The sequence below is a fragment of the Callithrix jacchus genome, chromosome X (assembly GCF_049354715.1).
Source record: "Callithrix jacchus isolate 240 chromosome X, calJac240_pri, whole genome shotgun sequence".
NCBI classification, from domain to species: domain Eukaryota; kingdom Metazoa; phylum Chordata; class Mammalia; order Primates; family Cebidae; genus Callithrix; species Callithrix jacchus.
In genome coordinates, this window is record NC_133524.1 from 12,934,802 (window position 1) to 12,954,470 (window position 19,669).

The 19,669-nt window shown below is 41.9% G+C and overlaps 1 protein-coding gene and 1 long non-coding RNA gene across 19 annotated transcripts in view; one reads left to right on the forward strand and one right to left on the reverse strand.

The window, feature by feature from the left end:
* FRMPD4 (FERM and PDZ domain containing 4) overlaps window positions 1-10,840 on the forward strand; it is a 908,838-nt gene extending 897,998 nt beyond the window's left edge. For 9 of the 18 annotated variants that reach the window (XM_078363741.1, XM_078363740.1, XM_078363739.1 and 6 more), the window contains 3 exons: window positions 2,724-3,788; window positions 4,180-5,466; window positions 6,891-10,840. In XM_078363741.1, coding sequence (XP_078219867.1) covers window positions 2,724-3,788; window positions 4,180-5,466; window positions 6,891-8,215 — 3,677 coding nt within the window. In that variant the 3' untranslated portion in view covers window positions 8,216-10,840. Of the gene's footprint in view, window positions 1-2,723; window positions 3,789-4,179; window positions 5,467-6,885 lie in introns of all 18 variants that reach the window. The other 9 variants (XM_078363746.1, XM_078363745.1, XM_078363744.1 and 6 more) reach the window with 2 other exon arrangements.
* LOC118150425 (uncharacterized) overlaps window positions 1,012-19,669 on the reverse strand; it is a 34,014-nt gene continuing 15,356 nt past the window's right edge. Inside the window, exon 3 of the long non-coding RNA XR_004738522.3 lies at window positions 1,012-1,144. This is a non-coding gene — a long non-coding RNA (uncharacterized LOC118150425). The remainder of the gene's footprint in view (window positions 1,145-19,669) is intronic.

The window sequence follows — 19,669 nt, forward strand, 5'->3', positions numbered from 1 at the left end:
CTCTCTTCTCTTCAGAAACTCCCAAAAGATCTAAGAGTCAAGAAATACAGAACATAAGTCCCATCAGCCTAGGTCTTCCCCAGTCCATTCTCTCCTTCCACTCTGTAGGAGACTGGGCTACAGAATAGATCCCAGCCCCCAACCTACATTCTTCCACATCTCCAAAATTATTCCAGGAAGCCAAATCAGTAGATCCTTCTGGGAAGAAGCCCAATTGAGCACATTTATTTTTTGAGACAAAGTCTCGCTTTGTCACCCAGACTGAGTACAGTGGCATGATCTCGGCTCACTGCAACCTCTGCCTACTGGGTTCAAGCAATTCTCCTGCCTCAACCTCCTCAGTAGCTGGAATTACAGGCGCCCGCCACCACACCCAGCTGATTTTTTGTATTTCTTTGAGTAGAGATGGGGTTTCACGACGTAGGTCAGGCTGGTCTCGAACTTCTGACCTGGTGATCTGCCTACCTCGACCTCCCAAAGTGCTGGAATTACAGGCATGAGCCACCACACCCAGCTGCACATATTTTCATCTCACCTCAAATTGATCCCAGACCTTAGTCAAGATCTCCAATAAGAACCCCCATTTCTTCATTCTCTATCCTGAAAATTAGCCTTTAACCACTTTCAAAATCCATGGCCTCACATAGGCATGCATCTCTGGGCTTTAGGAGGGTCTCAGTAAGTATCCATCAGCTTGCTTTGAGCCTGCTGACCTATTCAGTTTTCTTGTTCATCTAAACCAGAGTTGGCAAACTATGGTCAATGGGCCAAATCATGTACTTGCAAATAAAGTTTTATTGGAACTCAACTCTGCACATTGTTTTACTTTCCTAAGGCTGCTGGAACAAATTCTCACAAACTTGGGAGCTTTACACAACGTAAACTTATTCTCCCACACTTTTGGAAGCCACGAGTTCAAAACCAGGATGTTAACAGGGTCATGCTCCCTTCAAAGGCTTTAGTGGAGGGTTTCTCCTTACCTCCTCGCACTTCTGGTGGCCACCAGCATTCCTTGTAGCTGCGTGACTCCAGTCTCTGCCTGTCTTCACATGGTCACCTCCTCTTCTCTGTGGCCCAAATCTCTCTCTGCCGTTGAATTTAGGGCCCAGGCAGACAATTAAGAATAATCTCAAGATCCTTAACTCTGCAAGACATTTTTCCAAATAAGGTCACATTCACAGAGTGAACATATCTTTTGGGGGCCACCTTTCAACCCATACACCAATTGGTAGCATCTATGGCTACTTTCATGTTAAAACAGCCAAGTTGAGTAGTTGCTCAATTGAATGGTTAGACCACAAAACCAAAATATGTACCATCTGGGCCTCCCTTTGCAGAAAATGTTTGCCAAGCCCTGGTCCAAAGCTGCCTTACAATGCAACTTTGCTGAACTACTGTTCCTCCCACGACAATCCACACTCACGTACACACTTCGCCCCACAGGCACATCCAGTCATAATCTAAATTGTTGTTTTTAATAAAATAATGCTGAACCCCCAACAAGGTTTATTTATTGTAAGGTAAGATGCAAATATGGCCAGTGTATAATTCAATGTCTTCAAAATTTTCTCTCTTACTGTTCATGAAAATACATTTTATTAAAATGACCCTGAGAATTGTTCAGCATTAAGTCCATTGCATGATTTGTGGGGAGCAGAAACCTCTTTGGTAAAACTGTACTTTTCCCCCATATGTCTTGCACATCTGATGTCAGTTACACAAACTTGTGCTATTTGAAGGAACAGATGGAAGAATAGTATGGCCCTAAAATTTTCTCAGAATGTTGCCTCTGGAATCTACAAGGCAGTATCAACAGAATGACCTAGTTCTCTGTCTTGTTAAATATCAGAGCAAATCCCCGCATCAAAATTCCAGATTGAAACACCCTTGAAGAGCAAACACAATAACAGTATTTCAACTGGGGTTTTTGTCATTTTAATTCATGAGGAACATCAAATCTTCAAGAGTTCCCATGATATAAATAAAAATGGAAATTAATCTAAATATTAATTATGCCTAGAAATTACAGAGAAAAGTACATTACCTGTAACCACTCCACCTTATGCATCTTATATGCATACACACACAGGCATGCATACTGACATTTATACAAGACTATTTTAACATCCACTAGGATATCAAAAAATTGAAGATAGAAGTTTTATACGATCATTACAATATGTATGTTACTTTCCTTAAAATATATGGTAAAACGGTGACAATCTTTGACCATCTCTGAACTCAATGAGGAAAACATTCATTATCTTCCTCCACAAACTAGGAAATATTGGATCTCACTTTACAAAGAAAAGGAAAATCTATTTTCTGGAATAACAGCCTACTGAAATCTCCCCTTTAAGGGTTGTAAAAAGCACGTTGTATATTCACATTCGTAGATATAAATGAAGCCTTTTAAGAATAGAAACAAGGGTCAGATGGAATTAAGCTATACTTCCCTACCCCCAGATGACATTACATTTGATCAAATAGCAATTCTAGTTTGTGCAGTATCAATATGCAGTATGGATTTTGTTAACGTTGGTTCTCCTAACCCAAGGAATGCTTACACCCAAATTGACAAGTACTATATTTGGGTAGCTGTAAACCTGTATTTACACAAGTGATGCTACAAGCCATGAAATTAAAAAACAGAGACGAGCCCCGTCCTCCACCCAGAACCAGACAGCACAGTAATGTGTCTTTGCATGATTCTTTCTCTTTAGGAACTGAAAACAAGGGGAAGCATAACCTCCTTGGTCCAGATTGGAACTGTATACCCCAAATGACAACCTTTATTGGCGAAGGGGAACAAGAAGCCCAGATAACATACATAGATTCAAAGCAGAAGGCGGTGGAGATCACAGACAGCACCATGTGTCCAAAAGAGCACCGGCACTTGTACATAGACAATGCCTATAGTTCAGATGGACTTAACCAGCAGCTGAGCCAGCCCGGGGAGGCCCCCTGTGAGGCAGACTACAGAAGTCTAGCTCAGCGGTCCCTACTGACCCTCTCAGGACCAGAAACTCTGAAGAAAGCACAGGAATCTCCGAGAGGAGCTAAAGTGTCCTTTATTTTTGGAGACTTCGCCTTGGATGATGGTATTAGTCCCCCAACTCTCGGCTATGAAACACTACTAGATGAGAGTCCTGAAATGCTGGAGAAGCAGAGAAATCTCTACATCAGCAGTGCCAATGACATGAAAGGCCTGGATCTCACTCCAGATGCAGAGGGCATCCAGTTTGTGGAAAATTCTGTGTATGCAAACATAGGCGATGTGAAGAGCTTCCAGGCCACGGAGGGGATTGAGGAGCCCCTCTTGCATGACATCTGTTATGCAGAAAACACCGATGATGCAGAGGACGAGGATGAGGTGAGCTGTGAGGAGGACCTCGTGGTGGGGGAGATGAACCAGCCGGCTATCCTCAACCTGTCTGGGTCAAGTGATGACATCATTGACCTCACATCCCTACCACCTCCAGAAGGTGATGACAATGAGGATGACTTCCTGTTGCGTTCTTTGAACATGGCCATTGCCGCACCCCCACCTGGCTTTAGAGACAGTTCAGATGAAGAGGACTCTCAGACCCAGGCAGCTTCCTTCCCCGAGGATAAGGAGAAAGGCAGCAGCCTGCAAAATGATGAGATCCCCGTGTCTCTCATTGACGCTGTGCCCACCAGCACCGAAGGCAAGTGTGAGAAGGGACTGGATAATGCCGTCGTCTCCACGCTGGGAGCTCTAGAGGCTCTATCCGTGTCAGAAGAACAGCAGACCAGTGACAATTCAGGTTCTTTCACAATTGTTACATTCATTCACTGATAACCATATCCTTCCATCCTTCCAAGCCATTTGCCCTTGGAGTCCTGTTACGTGGTGTTCTCCATTTCACACATGTCCCATTTCATAAATGTGCTGAAACTACCATCATGGGTTTTGTGTGTGTGTGTGTGTGTGTGTGTGTGTATGTGATTTTCTTTGCTTTTTTTTTTTTTTTTTAAAAAAACATAAGGCACATCTCTCCCCCATTTCTGGAACAACTGTGCAATAAACTCAGAGTCCTTACTGAAAAGGGAAAAACTTGGTATTTTCTTTTAATAATAACGAGTCCCATTTTCTTACATGTCTCCAAGTGCCTCTGATGCATCCATTAATCAGTTCTTGTTTTTTACGGCATGCAGGTGTAGCCATCTTGCGGGCTTATAGTCCTGAGTCTTCGTCAGACTCGGGCAATGAAACTAACTCTTCTGAAATGACTGAGAGTTCTGAACTGGCCACAGCACAAAAACAGTCAGAAAACCTCTCCCGCATGTTCTTGGCCACTCATGAAGGCTACCACCCCCTTGCAGAAGAACAGACCGAGTTTCCGGCCTCCAAAACCCCCGCTGGGGGCTTACCTCCAAAGTCCTCACATGCCCTGGCTGCTAGGCCAGCAACCGACCTCCCGCCCAAAGTCGTGCCTTCCAAGCAGTTACTTCACTCAGACCACATGGAGATGGAGCCTGAAACCATGGAGACTAAGTCAGTCACTGACTATTTCAGCAAACTGCACATGGGGTCGGTGGCATACTCCTGCACTAGCAAAAGGAAAAGCAAGCTGGCCGATGGTGAGGGGAAGGCACCCTCTAATGCGAACACAACAGGAAAAAAACAGGGGACCAAAACAGCAGAGATGGAGGAGGATGCCAGTGGTAAATTTGGTACTGTCTCTTCACGGGACAGTCAACACCTGAGCACTTTTAATCTGGAGAGAACTGCCTTTCGCAAGGACAGCCAAAGATGGTATGTGGCCGCTGAAGGTGGGATGGCTGAAAAAAGCGGACTCGAAGCAGCATCGGGGAAAACCTTTCCAAGAGCTTCTGGTCTTGGGGCAAGGGAGGCCGAAGGGAAGGAAGAAGGAGCTCCTGATGGAGAAGCCAGTGATGGCTCAGGACTTAGTCAAGGGGACCGCTTCTTAACTGACATGACCTGTGCATCTTCAGCCAAAGACTTAGATAACCCAGAGGACGCTGACTCGTCCACCTGCGACCATCCTTCCAAGCTTCCTGAGGCTGATGAGAGTGTGGCCCGCCTTTGCGACTACCACTTAGCCAAGCGGATGTCTTCACTGCAAAGCGAGGGCCATTTTTCTCTGCAGAGCTCCCAAGGCTCTTCAGTGGATGCAGGCTGTGGCACGGGCAGCAGTGGCAGTGCCTGCGCCACACCCGTGGAGTCGCCGCTCTGTCCCTCCCTGGGGAAGCACTTGATTCCTGACACTTCTGGGAAAGGTGTGAATTACATTCCTTCAGAGGAGCGAGCCCCTGGGCTTCCCAACCATGGAGCCACCTTTAAGGAACTGCACCCACAGACAGAAGGGATGTGTCCACGGATGACAGTGCCTGCTCTGCACACAGCCATTAACACTGAACCCCTGTTTGGCACATTGAGAGATGGATGCCATCGGCTCCCCAAGATTAAGGAAACCACAGGTACAGCCATGATGGATTTAGCACTTTATATTATTTAGCACCGTATTTACAACAAACTTAAAAACGAAGTCTGGAAGAAAAGTAAAAGGTAGAATTTTAAAAGGACAGAACTGTAAAGCACCAATCATTGATCCCCTGGTATTAAATACTAAAGATTATAAAACTGAAAATGGTATTTGCTCTTTATAATCTTGCTCTGTGCTTGCTTTCAGAATTTGATGGGGCAGTATGTTTTTCCTAAATTCTAAATGCAGATGTTTAGCAATGCCCAGTGTGGCTTTTATTTATGTGACTCTAAGCAATACTATCATATAACAGTTTGATTTTCTTCCCAAGACATCTGATTTCTAATTCTGCCATTCCATTCTTGAGCCACAGGGAAGGATAAGAGAACAGGGTATCAGGGAGACTGGAGGGGCTTGTAGAGCTCATTTGCCTTTGAGCAACCTTACTGATTGCTCCCTACTCTGTAAGATTGCCCTAAATGGATGTTCTGAAGTGTCTGACATACCCCAATGTCAGGAAGATTTTGAGGTTATGCCTGATGAGCTGCTTTACTTTCCCCAAAATAATAAAGTGTAAACACACGTAGAAACAAGAACACATCCACCTGCTCTATCCCACCTTCACCATCCCACCACTAAATGGCACGCATTCCCCTCATTGATCCACTTGGCTGGCCATCGCATGGCAAAAACAGATACTCTTTCATACTTTCGTGTTCCAACTGCATCTTTACCTCTAAACTAATGAAATCACACTATTTAATCCTTCATGGTTTATAACGAACTTTCACCTGAGTTACCTCTTGCTTGTCACAAAAATTTTGTGAGATGGGAATTACTTGCTTCACATCACAGCTTTTCTTAAGGAAAAAAATTGAGCAACTGGCCCAGTGTCTTAACTTCATACCTTGTACCAGGCAAACCTCATACTCCCTCCTCTTTAAAAGATTTGTTTATTTCATTTGCATTAATTAGCCCACTTCTTTAAAAAGGAGAAAGTAACTAATGCCAGGTTTAGCCTAATTCCCTGGAAATGAAACTTGATATCTTCAATATATTAGAATAATCTATACATAGGATCTGTGTTTTCTGTGTCTAAATTTTCAAAGGTAGATACTGGGAGCAAGGCAATTCATGAAATAACTGTCTCCTTGAAAATGTTTGGAACTTCTAGACAATTCCAAATGAATCATCAGTCCAGAAATAACAGATTCCAGTATTTTCTTGATATTCATTGAAATGGAAATTTGCTAGGAGGTATCAAGAGGCAATCTTTGGAAAGCGGGGTGACCTTGGCATATGGCAGCCCTTCCAGACTACATCCTTGGGAATGACAGACATCATGTAGAGATGTAGTAAAAATGGCCTCACAGGAGATGCTTAATTATTCTCTCTGTTTTTCTACTACCCCTAGTGTAGCTTTGACAGAGCCTGGGAAGGAGAGACGAGGAGGCATGCCTTCAGCTTGGTCTCAACATCCTGAAGCTGATCCCATCCTGCTACCATCAAATATTCACTCGGAATCCAAGGTGCCAATTCCAAATCAAGACCCTAATGATTTCTCCCAAGCAAATCAGGCATACGGAGAGGCTGTGAGCTGGCGGCCACCGGATCTGAGAGGGGGGAGCCTCAGGACACCCCCCAGCCAGAAGGCTCTAAGACATAGCAGCAGTATCCTCTCCGGATCTGTCGATTTGGAGACCTTCCGAGAAAGAACCAAGGGTGCAGTCAGCTTAAAGTGTCCAGGCATCACAGAAGCACAGGAGGCCAGTTCTGAAAGGCGAGCAGAACTCCCCCTGGGGAGGAAGCTCACCAAAAGTTTTTCCCAAAGCTCGATGCACTTGAGCTCTGAGGGGAGGTTTCACAAAAGGTCCCCGGTGGCTCTTAAAGACTCAAAGCTGTATAGGACATTACCCTTGCGGAAGCTGGAGGGCAGCAATTGGAGATGTCGGGGACCCTTCAGCTATTGCTTCCTGAACCGAGGGCAGGATGAAGATGGCGAGGAGGAGGAAGAGAGGGGAGAGGCCACCGTCCAGGTCTCTTGCCTCTATAGACCACGGATGACTCAAGCCATGCCAGAAACAAGCAGCCCACAAGTGGCTGCAGGGATTCAGAAGCAAGGAGGGGAGCTATCCAGAGGGTCAGTGCTGAAGGTCTGGGCAGAAGACCTGAGTGGCCCAGATGACTTGGACTTCAGCAACCTGGCTTTTGATGCCCGGATTGCAAGAATAAATGCCCTAAAGGAGAGCACATATGCAATGCCTGATGGGTTCCTTGCAGCCCAAAATGATGCCAATGAGCTGCTCTGTCTCGTCAGGGCAACCAAGGAGAAGAGAGAGGAGTCACGCCCTGAAGCGTACGACCTTACACTTTCTCAGTACAAGCAACTGTTATCCATCGAGTCCAGACAGTTGGGAAGTGCCTGTAGGAAAATGGCGATGGCCGAGAAAAGCCCGGAGGAGATGCTCCTAGCTATGACTTCCAGCTTTCAAGTGCTCTGTTGCCTAACGGAAGCTTGCATGCGATTAGTTAAAGTCGTGAACTCAGAAACACAGCGGCAGGAAATTGTAGGGAAGATCGATGAAGTGGTCATAAATTACATTTGTCTCCTGAAAGCTGCTGAAGCAGCCACTGGAAAGAACCCTGGGGACCCTAATGTTGGACTCTCGGCGCGACATTCAACCACCATGGCCGCTCTCGTAAGCACACTGACACGTTCTCTCAAGAGGCTTTTAAACAAATAAATATGGAAGTCACATCATAATCTACCTTTGCAAAGCCATACATGAACTTTTATTTACTTTGTGTGTATGATGAACAGATGTCTCCTTTCTTCTCTCTGTATATTTGTTATTTTATATAAAATAGGAGATAAAAGTCACATTGATGAAATGTTGAAATGTACTAATCAGATGTATTCTGTTTATATTATACATATATATACACGTAAAAGAAATATCCAAGAAAGTGATGACATTTGGCTATTTTTCATATAGTTAAAACCCCACATACATGACGTGAAATTTTAAATTCTACCATGTTAGAGCGAAACAATGAATCCTATCCCCTTTCTTTCCAAGTAAATATTTGGAGACCATATCATTCATATTTACAAGTAAAACACACAAAAAAATAAAAGAAATCACAATGTATATAAAACAGTACTTATGTTTTAAAATTATGATTTTTAAGCATTGGAAATAGCAAAAAGATTTAAAATTCAAGAAGCTATTAATTACTAGAGAATATATCTGTAATAAATTAATTTTTTGCTCATAGTATTTGGTTACTGGATGCTTTCTTCCAAAAATCCCACATATTTAATTTGAGTTTTTGCTATCTGGGCTACAAATGGGTGGGGCGTATTCTACTGTGTCAGCACAAATGCTCTTCACAGTGTTTCCAGCATTTAAAAAACTTCCCAGGGAGAAGAACAGAGGGAATGATGGGCAGTTTCCTAGGTAACACCTAGAGTTATACAATATCTCATTACATAAAACGTATGGAATAATACCAAAATTAATTATTTGATGGAGAGATCTGCTTTGACTAAATGACTAAAATCTCCAAACCAAAGATACTATCTTCCCCTCACCCCAACTCAACTATGGAACTTAAAATTCCCTTTAGAGTGGTGGGACATTGAGTAAAGTATCTGCAAACTTACAAAAAGGAACATTTAATGATCATCAAAATTAAGTACAGATTCAGCAGTGTAGACGAGACCATACCATAAACGAGCACCTATGAGTCTCATCTCAGATCACAGCTCTCAGCATAGGGCTTCATGCATCACCACCTGTACAGAGGCTAAGGCTGCCAATCAAATTTGGAATTATATCCTGGTACTGGGACAAAATCTCAAATATTGTATGTTCCAGAAAATCAGGGAGAGATGGCTACTGTAATCATGGGAGCCATGAGTAAATAAATAGTAAATATTAAATACTGAATCTGGATTGGCTGATAAAAATATGAAATCTGGAAAAAAGAAATGAAAGTGGTATATTTGACCAGTTCAAATGAAACCAATGGAATGCAAAGAATTTTCCAGGTCTGTCATGTCTCTAAAAGTACCCTGCAGTCATAAAATAAAATCGACATGTATATACGAATTTCCTGGGTCATTCAGTGCTCAAGTTACATGCACTCTTACATAGATAGGTGGCTCCTTAAGATGATGACGGGAGTACACCAGATGCAAATATTTTTGCTTTTATAGCCTACTGAGGAGGAGGCCTAACACAGTCCACAATTGCAATCTCTCTCTAGTCAGCCATTCCACAGAGACAACAACAAACCCACACGTGGTTATGGATGGCAGCGAAGGAAAGGAGTTTAGGGTGTGTTATTATAAATAATGTTTAACTAAATAATAAAACATTATTTCATTACAATTATAAATATTGGTGTTTTGATATTGAGAGATATTAGTGGTGTTTACTGTGGAAAATCTTAGTAAATATCATTCTGTGTACTAAAATCCTAACCTATTAATAGGATGTGTGCCCTATGTCAGACAGTGTGCTAAGCATATTAACTATATTATCTCATTTAATCGTCACAACAGTCTGCTGGTTTGGACACTATCCTTTATTCTCTCTGGAGGCAATATGGTTGCATTGCTATGGATATGGAGTTTGGGGTCAGAAACATCTTGATTTAAATTTTGACTCTGCCATTTTCTAGCCCTTTCATGTTGGGAAAGCTACTTTTTCTAAATCTCAATTTCCTCATAATAAAATGAAAATCAGTTATAAGATCGATTTCCATAGGGTTTTCATGGGTTTTGAGTAAAAATGTGTATGTAAAGTTCTTATCACAATACCTGGCAGAGAGTAAGTATTCAACTAATGTTAGCTATTATCATCATAATCGTTGTGTTAAATATATTGCCCAAAATATGTGGGGGTATGTTTGTTTTGTATGCATATTGTATCCTGACTGTGTGCAGAACACATTATGTGGATTGCATATATGTAAAAGAAGTGTACAAGGAAATGACCATCCTTGTTCAAGTCACATATCTAGTTAGAACAACTTCCCAGTCCATTACGAGTTCTTTGAGAAGCCTCAGGGAAGTAGCTCTGGGTCTTTCTAATCAACCTCCCATTACTGCGCCAGTAAGTTTCTGTTTCTTATAAATAAACTTTGCTATTCAGAAAACCTCAAGGGGCCCCCACATTCACTAAGCATGGGGCTCCCAACTGGGGTCCAGGTCCATAGAGTGTAGGAAGAACATATTAGAACAATATCTGTGCTTATTTTTATCTAGCTTTTTTATGTTTGTGTATGTTTTATAATGGCATAATAGTACAATGGTACATGTACATAATTTTAAATAAATAAATAAATGAATGAATGAATAAGCATATGCCTGGTGCATGCATGCAACAATATTGCAGGCAGGGTTGCATTCACTGAAGTCTGGAGGGCACTGAACTAGAGAATAAACCTTCCTTACACTCACGGTTCTTTACATTTAGTCCCCAGTCTACTTTTCCAAGTTGATCTCCTACCATTTTTGTTACTCTTCTCTCAGAAATCTTTCAAACATCAGGTACCGATTCATGTCTAGTCTTCTTTTCTGTATCACCTCCTCTCACACTGTATAATTTAGAAGCAAGTCCCAGGCATCATAGTGCTTAGCCCATGAATATTTCAGTAAGAATATCCTGCGGGAATTTTTAAACATAACCACAATGACGTTTTGGCATTTTAAAACTTGGGAGTTCCTCAGTATTATAAAATAAACATTACAGAAATAAATGATGGAGAAAGTGAAACTCGCCTATAAACCCAACCTCCAAAGAAGCCATTGTCCACAATACTTTGTTTCTTTGTTTCATCTTTCACTGTATTATACAGTTATTAGTATTTTATTTGTTTATGAGCTTTGCTTTTGGCTCAGGGAGTTGTTCTGACCACAGTTGCCCTTGTACCTGAGTGTCAGTGCCAGCATATTTCACGTAAGTGGATTGCTCAGAAGGGATATGATTGATGTGGGAAGACAGTGCTCAGATCAACAACCACATAGCATTAGCTTTGAGAAAAAAAATCCAAAAACGAATGTAACTGCTCAGATATTAACACAGATCCCACTGACCTTAAGGTCAGCAGAAATGAGTCTAATCACAAATTACTTTCCAGAAAAGAAAGCCTGAAATCACTAGCTATAGCAACACTACAATGGCTCAATTCCTTTGGCTATAAAATTTATCTTTCATTATGATTTATCTTAGGAAAGACAATCTTCATCTGTTTGTGTTCTGCTTTTATATATTTCTAAATGCCTGTCATTAAACTATCTGAATGTTACTTCCGAGTGACTCAGGACAGAGCTCTAATTTATCCTGCCTGAATTATCCTTGATTTGGCAGTGGAGGCGGGGCTGTTTTTCCCTTTTTACTGGTTATCACCCCTCAAAATTGTGTGGGATTTGAAATTGAAAACAAATCACCTATGTTCAAATTATTCCTTATCTCTTCCAAACATTTAGAAACCTTCCTGGGGATCAAAGTACATTAATATTTCAGGGTACAGTGGTGTGTGCCTGTAATCCCAGGTACTTGGGAGGTTGAGGCAGAGGGATTGCTTTAGTCTGGGAGTTTGAGACCAGCCTGGGCGACACAGACCTCGTTTCAAACAAAACCAAACCAAAAACAAAAAGTAAAAAAAAAAAAAAAAAGACAAAAAATAGAAGGGAAAAAAAATCCATGAATATTACATTGTCTCTAACCCGATTTTGTCTTTGCTTTGACAGTGGTCAATTTTGATTTGTATAGACAGCGCAGTGGGGTAGGGGGGTGCATGCACACGCGCACACACGCCTGTGGGTATGTGATACTAGCTATCAGTTTGGCTTTATAGATTTCAGTATTAACTCCCCCTCTACCAATGCAAAAACTGTGAAAAACAAATTTGTATGAAACATCCCAAATCTTCTTTTAAAGTCAGATTGCAGGAATAGCTTCTCAGCTTTGACAGATCAAAGACTAACAGTCTCACCTTTTGAACTGAATTTTTTGTTTTGCTTTATTTGGTTTTGAGACTGACTCTCACTCTCCCGGGCTGGAGTGCAGTGGCATAAACTCGGCTCACTACAACCTCCACCTCCCGGGTTCTAGCGATTCTCCTGCCTCAGCCTCCTGAGTAGCTGGGCCTACAGGCGTGCACCACCACACCCAGCTAATTTTGTATTTTTAGCCCAGACAGGGTTTCGCCATCTTGGCTAGGCTGGTCTTGATCTCCTGACCTCGTAATCCGCCTGCCTCGGCCTCCCAAAGTGCTGGGATTACAGGTGTGAGCGACCGTGCCCGGCCTCCACTGAATTTTTATTCATAACCATCTGAATATCATTAAATTATGAACTTTTTATTTATTCCACCTACACCCCGGCCTATGCATCTCACTTTTTAATTTCGAAGTCTATACATAGGAAATCCACAGAAGAACAATCTGTCTTTATCCAATATTTGTTGCTACACAAAATAATGGAATGGCTTAAATCCTATATTGCAGAAAGAGATAATCAAATATCCAAAGTAACTTACTGTACCATCTGACTTCAAATTAACCCGCTTCCTTCCGCGAAATTGTCTATATCACTGCATCTCAATTTTCTGTAACACATTAATTTCAGAGCACTGGGTTTTGGGGTTTTTGTTTGGGGTTACTTTTTCATTCTCTGTGTTAATCTGCATTTTCTACTCTAAAGTCCGGACCAAAATTCTGTGCCATTTGTGGCATCATTCACTACCATAGGCAGAATTCACTTTGGTAGTGGATGTATGCGGGATTGGTGGAATTGAGCTCTCTTGGTAACCTCCAGCCATGTATTATTTCTGCTGTTTTCATTTTGATTAGTTTCCATTGCCTATCTTGCTTTTTCATTAATGATCAAGTACTCCTTCCTGTCTCCCACTTAAAGGAAACAGGAAGGAGTCTCCTTTTCACTCATTCATTCAGCAGCTATTATTAACTTCCTAATCTAGGTAGACACTGTCCTAGGTGCTAGAGTACAATGGTGAATATGACTGACATGGTCCCTGCCAAAGATGGAGTAGCCATTCTAGAACCTTTGTCATTCCTCAAGAGAGTAGAGGTTGAGAGTGAGTTAGCATTACAGGTAGCCTTCCTTTGCATGGTGGTGCAGGACTGGAAACGTGACTATGCAAGCAGAAACTCTGCAATCAACAAGAAAAATTATACTTCTTCCATGACCTATAACTATTTTTGTCAAAACTTAAATACTCTGTCAGTTATTGATGTATAGGGACATGAAAAGTGTGGTAAAATTGATATTTTATTTAGTACACAGTAATTTAAACCATTAGAACCCTTGAGAATTAAACTGGATCTTTTTTGTAAGAAGATATCAAGAGGCATTTCAACAGTGCTTGCCTTCTTTTATTCATCATATAATGATATAAACATCTTCTATGCTTTTGGCAAATTATCAAAGCTTCCAATATTTTATCATTTGTGTTTTTATTATTGTGAAATATCTCCAGGAGATCCTTTAATGTGAAGTGTTCTTTTTTTTCCCCCACTGTCACTTTCTCTGAGACAGCTTTATCCTTTTCCTCAAAACCTCTCCCTGTATTTATGGTGATACATGTACCTTCGCTGCATCTCTCTGGTGGCACATCTGCAGTCTCAAATGCGGGCAGTGTCATTCCCACTGTCAGCTACTTCTTTGATGACTCCATTGATGTCTTATTTTAATTTCACTTCCAGTGTTAGCATTTTTTTGTTTCTTTGCTGCATTTACATCCCTGTTGGCCAATTCTCTCTATTAATGCTCCAATTTTACTATGTTACATGGCCTCATCATACGGGGAAAAAACAAAAGGAGGCAGCACAACTTCTTGCTTTGCTGTGTGTGCATGAGCTGAAGAACAGACCAGTCAATGGCAGACTTGGAATGAAGTAATGCTATTGGTTGCTGACCATCATGCACACCTTTTATTTATGTAGTGATTTTTGGATTGAAGAGCTAATGGCAAAATTTGTGCTTTATGCAATTCAGTTAATGTATCACAGTAACTGAAATTTAAACCATGTTGCTGGGGACTGGTGACTAAATCATGGTAACTGAAATTCATGCATATCAGGACCATGAATAATGAGGACTAACTGTGTAGTGTTCAGCACTGCTCAATAGAACTCTTTGCAATAATGGAAAGTGTCTAAATATGTGATTTGATGGCAAATAGTCATATGTGGCTGCTAAGTATTTCCAATGTGGCCAGTATGACTAAGGAACCACATTTTAAACTTTATTAACTGAATTTAAACGCTCACATGTGGCTATTGTCTACCAAATTGTACAGTGCAGTTCTAGTGGGCAAGCAGATTTAAAAAAATGAAAAATAAACAGAATAATGACCGATTGCAGTAAGTTCTGGGAGGGAAAATTATAGACTTCTGAGGAACAAATCACACCTAAGTTAGGGATTTGCCTGGATTTTAAAGAAAGGAACTAACTGGTTGGTTAGTACACATGACACTCATTTCATATAGACCCTGCTGAAGAAATTTAAATGATAGATGTAATAGAGACAGTTGCATATAAAGACTTTCCTTCATTAGACCCTAAGCTTGATTTATCCAAATCCATTTTTTTGGCCCTAAGTCCTAGGCGGGGAGACAACTAAATGCCTCCTTAAAAATGAAAACACACACACACACACACACACACACACACAGACTCAAATACACTCCCTTGTTCTTAGCCTCTGGATGTCTTACAGGATGATATGTGATTTGCATGGATAATTATTTCTTCGACAATATTTGAAGATCGGCTGTAAAATGTTGGCTACACATCAGTTTGTGAATTATCAACAAAGGCGTTGGGGAGCGCGAAGTGTGGTGGCAAATACTGACCCGACAGGCAGCATAGTGGTTATTCCCTACAACATGTCCTTCCCAATAGTCTGAGCTCACACCAGCCCTCAGCTCAGACCCTAAGCTTTCCTCTGCTTTTTCTGCCATCTTTCTGCCTATTCTTGAGCCCAACTTCCTTCTTGGTTGGGTTTCCAGGCTTCTCCCAAGTCCACTCAGATGTGGCCCAGCATGTTCTGCAGCCTAAAATATAAATACTGTATAGGGTAGAAAGGAATAAAGGAAGAGGTGAGGCTCACAGTTTTATGAAAGCCAATCTAAATTTAGTCTTCACTATTCATTATTTCTTCCCCGTCTTCTTTCCCCCTTTGTGTTCCCTGACACTGCCCCCACCAACCTCTGTATTAATTTGTCATGCAGCAATAGGAAACTAACAAAAATGTAGTGACTTACAACAACAAGCATTCATTATCCCATGGTTTCTGTGGGTCAGAAGTCTGGACACAGCCTAACTGGCTCAGAATCTCACAAGGTTGCAGTGAAGGTTTCAGCTGGGCTGCATTCCCATCTGAAGGCTCGGCTCCATGCATGTCTGCTTCTGAGCGCATTCAGATTGGAGTAACTCATTTTCTTGAGGGTGTATGACTGAGGTCCTGGTGTTTTACCAGTTGGAGACTAGAGGCTACCCTCAGGTCATGGAAGCTGCTGACATTTCCTTTCCACAGGGGCACTTTTAACATGGCTGCTTATTTTATCAAAACTATGAGGGAATCCATGCCTCAGGGAGGGCCCAGTCCCTCCTTTAAGGATTTTCACCTGATCAAGTCAGGTCCAATTAGAATAATCTCCCTCTTGATTAACTAAAAATTAACCTATTGGGACCTTAAGTGCATTTCCAAAATTGCTTCACCTTTGCCATATGCTACTGGCTAGATGCAGGTCACAGGTCCTGCCCACACTCCAAGGGAGAGGATTGTACAGTGCTTAAACACCAAGGGGCAGGAATCACAGGGGCCACCTTAGGGTCTGTCCTCCATGCCTGCCAAGGCTCTTCCCTCAGCTACAGACCCAATAGATTACATATCACATATTCCTGTGGTCAGATGAAATAGTATAATTTGAAATACCGACTTGAAAGGTTTTCAGGACCCACAGCCTTAATGTGAGTTATTAAAGACTAAACGGGAAACCTTCAGCCTTCTCTGCCCTGGCCCAGGTCCATTCTCTAGATATATTTCTGTATTAACATGCCAAGTTGCTCCAGGGATAGAAACTCCAATAATTATGATGTACTGACCTGTGCAGGTCAGGATTTTATTAGTGCTAAGTCCATAGGTGAGCTTCTTGTGACAATGTGACTTTTTTCATTGTCCTCATTTTAGTCAAGTTATGACTTCAGGATCAGGTTACACAGAAATAAGTCAACTATCAGATAAATTATTACATATGCTGAACTTTAACCAGCATAACCATACCTTTCTCAAGTATTTATGGGGCAGGAGGATGAGGTCGGCTCAGGTCACTTGTTCCTAATTATTCATCTGGAAGCAGAGTCCATGCATTCAAATTCAGCTCCCCAACATGACCTACTTGGAACTCCTCACCACAGTTCTCTGAAAGAATGCAATTCTCTCCATGTGGGCTCCAGCAAAAATAAGTATGGAACAGGACTCATTTCTTTCTAGAATCTATGACCCTTTATTCTCTTTATTTTTCAAAGCTATACAAAGCTATATTGTTGAACAAGTGTTGGCAAAGGTGTGGAGAAAAGGGAACCCTTGTACATTGTTGGTGGGAATGTAAATCAGTACAACCACTATGGAGAACAGTTTAAAGGTTCTTCAAAAAACTAAAAAATAAAATCGAGCTACCATATAACCCAGCAATCCCACTGCTGGGTATACACCCAAGAGATCTGCACTCTCACGTTTGTTGCAGCTCTGTTCACAATAGCCACAACTGGGAAGTAACCCAAGTGTCCATCAACAGATGAATGCATAAAGAAAAGTTGATACTTACACACAATGGAGTACTATTCAGCCATAAAAAAGAATGAGATTCTGTCATTTGCAACAATATGAATGGAACTGATGATCATTATGTTAAATGAAATAAGTCAGGCACAGAAAGACAAACATCACATATTCTCACTTATTTGTGGAATCTAAAAATCAAAACGATTCAACTCATGGAGATAGAGAGTAGAAGGATGATTACCAGTGGCTGGGAAGGGTAGTGGGGGGCCTGGGATGGATGTGGGGTGGTTAATGGGTACAAAAGAATAGAAAGAATGAACAACACCTACTATTTGACAGCACAACAGGGTGACTATAGTCAACAAAAATTTTACTGTACCTTTTAAAATAACTAAAAGAATGCAATCGGATTGTGACTCAAAGGATAAATGCTTGAGGGGATGGATCCCCCATTCTCCATGATGTTTATTATGCATTGCATGCCTGTATCAAAACATCTCATGTACCCCATGAATATATACACCTACTATGTATCCATAGAAATTAAAAAAATAAAAAGATTTTAAAAAGCTATATCGTTGAATCAGACTTACTGAAATACTCCTTTAGTACTCCCTGGATTTCTGAGAAAGGTGCAACAAGGGACACACACACACATGCACACGTGTGCACAATGTAAATAAACGTAGCATATCACATCACCCAGAAAATACATACAGCGACCGGACTTGGCTTTCCTGCCTCCAGGCTGCCTTTGCCTCCAGCTCCTATGCATCCAGTCTCCAGCTTGTTGTATGACAATAATGACATGAATAATAATAGCTAATGCTGATTTAGGCACAGTGCACAAGACACTGTGCTAAATCATCTTTCTGCACAATTATTGCATCTATTTCTTAAAACAACTTATGCAAAACTACTACTATCTCCCCAATTTTTAAGAAAGGAAACCGAGGTTAGAGACTCCAAAGAACTTGCCCAAAATCACAGATGCTGGTCAGAATCAAGACTCAAATACAAGAATTGTAATTCTAGTCAATAGTTCTTAGCCAAGTAGCTAGTGTGACTGTTTCTAGTCAGAGAAATGCCAGCATGGATTTTTAAAAAATAATTTCCACCAAAGAACTTACAACAAAAAGCAACCATCTCCTATCCCAAACTTCCTTTTTTTTTTTTTTTTTTTTGAGACGGAGTTTCGCTCTTGTTGCCCAGGCTGGAATGCAATGGCGTGATCTGGGCTCACCACAACCTCTGCCTCCCAGGTTCAAATGATTCTCCTGCCTCAGCCTCCCGAGTAGCTGGGATTACAGGCATGCACCACAACACCCAGCTAATTTTGTATTTTCAGTAGAGACAAGGTTTCTCCATGTTGGTCAGGCTGGTCTCAAACTCCCGACCTCAAGTGATCCGCCTGCCTCGGCCTCCCAAAGTGCTGGGATTACAGGCATGAGCCACCATGCCCCGCCAATTTTTTTGTTGTTGAGACTAAGTTTCATTCTGTCACTCAGGCTGCAGTGCAGTGGCACAATCTTGGCTCACTGCAAACTGCTTCCCAGGTTCAAGCGATTTTCCTGTCTCAGACTCCCAACTGTTAGGAACAAGCTGCCCCCCCCCCCCCGAAAATCTTCACACAATGGACTCCCCACTCGGATTGCTCTTACAGCTGCTTCCTACCCAAGCACCACAGCAAGGCTGTCAGACATGCTACAATTAAGCAAAGCCTGATTACAGCCATCTGGGCAGCTCGGGGGAGGTCATGAAAAATAAATCTTTGTTTACATGCCTGTTTTAGACATACCTGTAAAATTCTGTTTTGTTTTGAGATGGAGTCTTGCTCTTGTCACCCAGGCTGGAGTGCAATGGCACCATCTCGGCTCACTTCAACCTCTGCCTCCCGGGTTCCAGTGATTCTCCTGCCTCAGCCTCTCGAGTAGCTGAGATTACAGATGTGCACCACCACGCCCAGCTAATTTGGTATTTTTAGTACAGACAGTGTTTCATCATGTTGGTCAGGCTGGTCTCAAACTCCTGACCTCATGATCCATCCACCTCGACTTCCCAAAGTACTGGGATTATAGGCGTGAGCTACCGCCCCGGCCAAAATTCTCTTTTTTTAAACTGCCACCACAAAAAGTCACAGGATGATGTATTGTAAATCTGTCACAAGTCAACAAACTATCTCTGTGCCTGTTACAAGCTGATAGATTGACTCAGTCCTGAAACTCCCTTATGCCCCTCTCACCCCGTTTTGTAAGCCTGGGGCTGCCTCCTCTGATTGTTATGGGGCAGCCCAGCAGGTTAATTAAACTTGCTTGCCTGACTTTGGGTCTACTCTCCTTTCTCTTGGCTAACCTTATATTTTGGTGCCAAAAC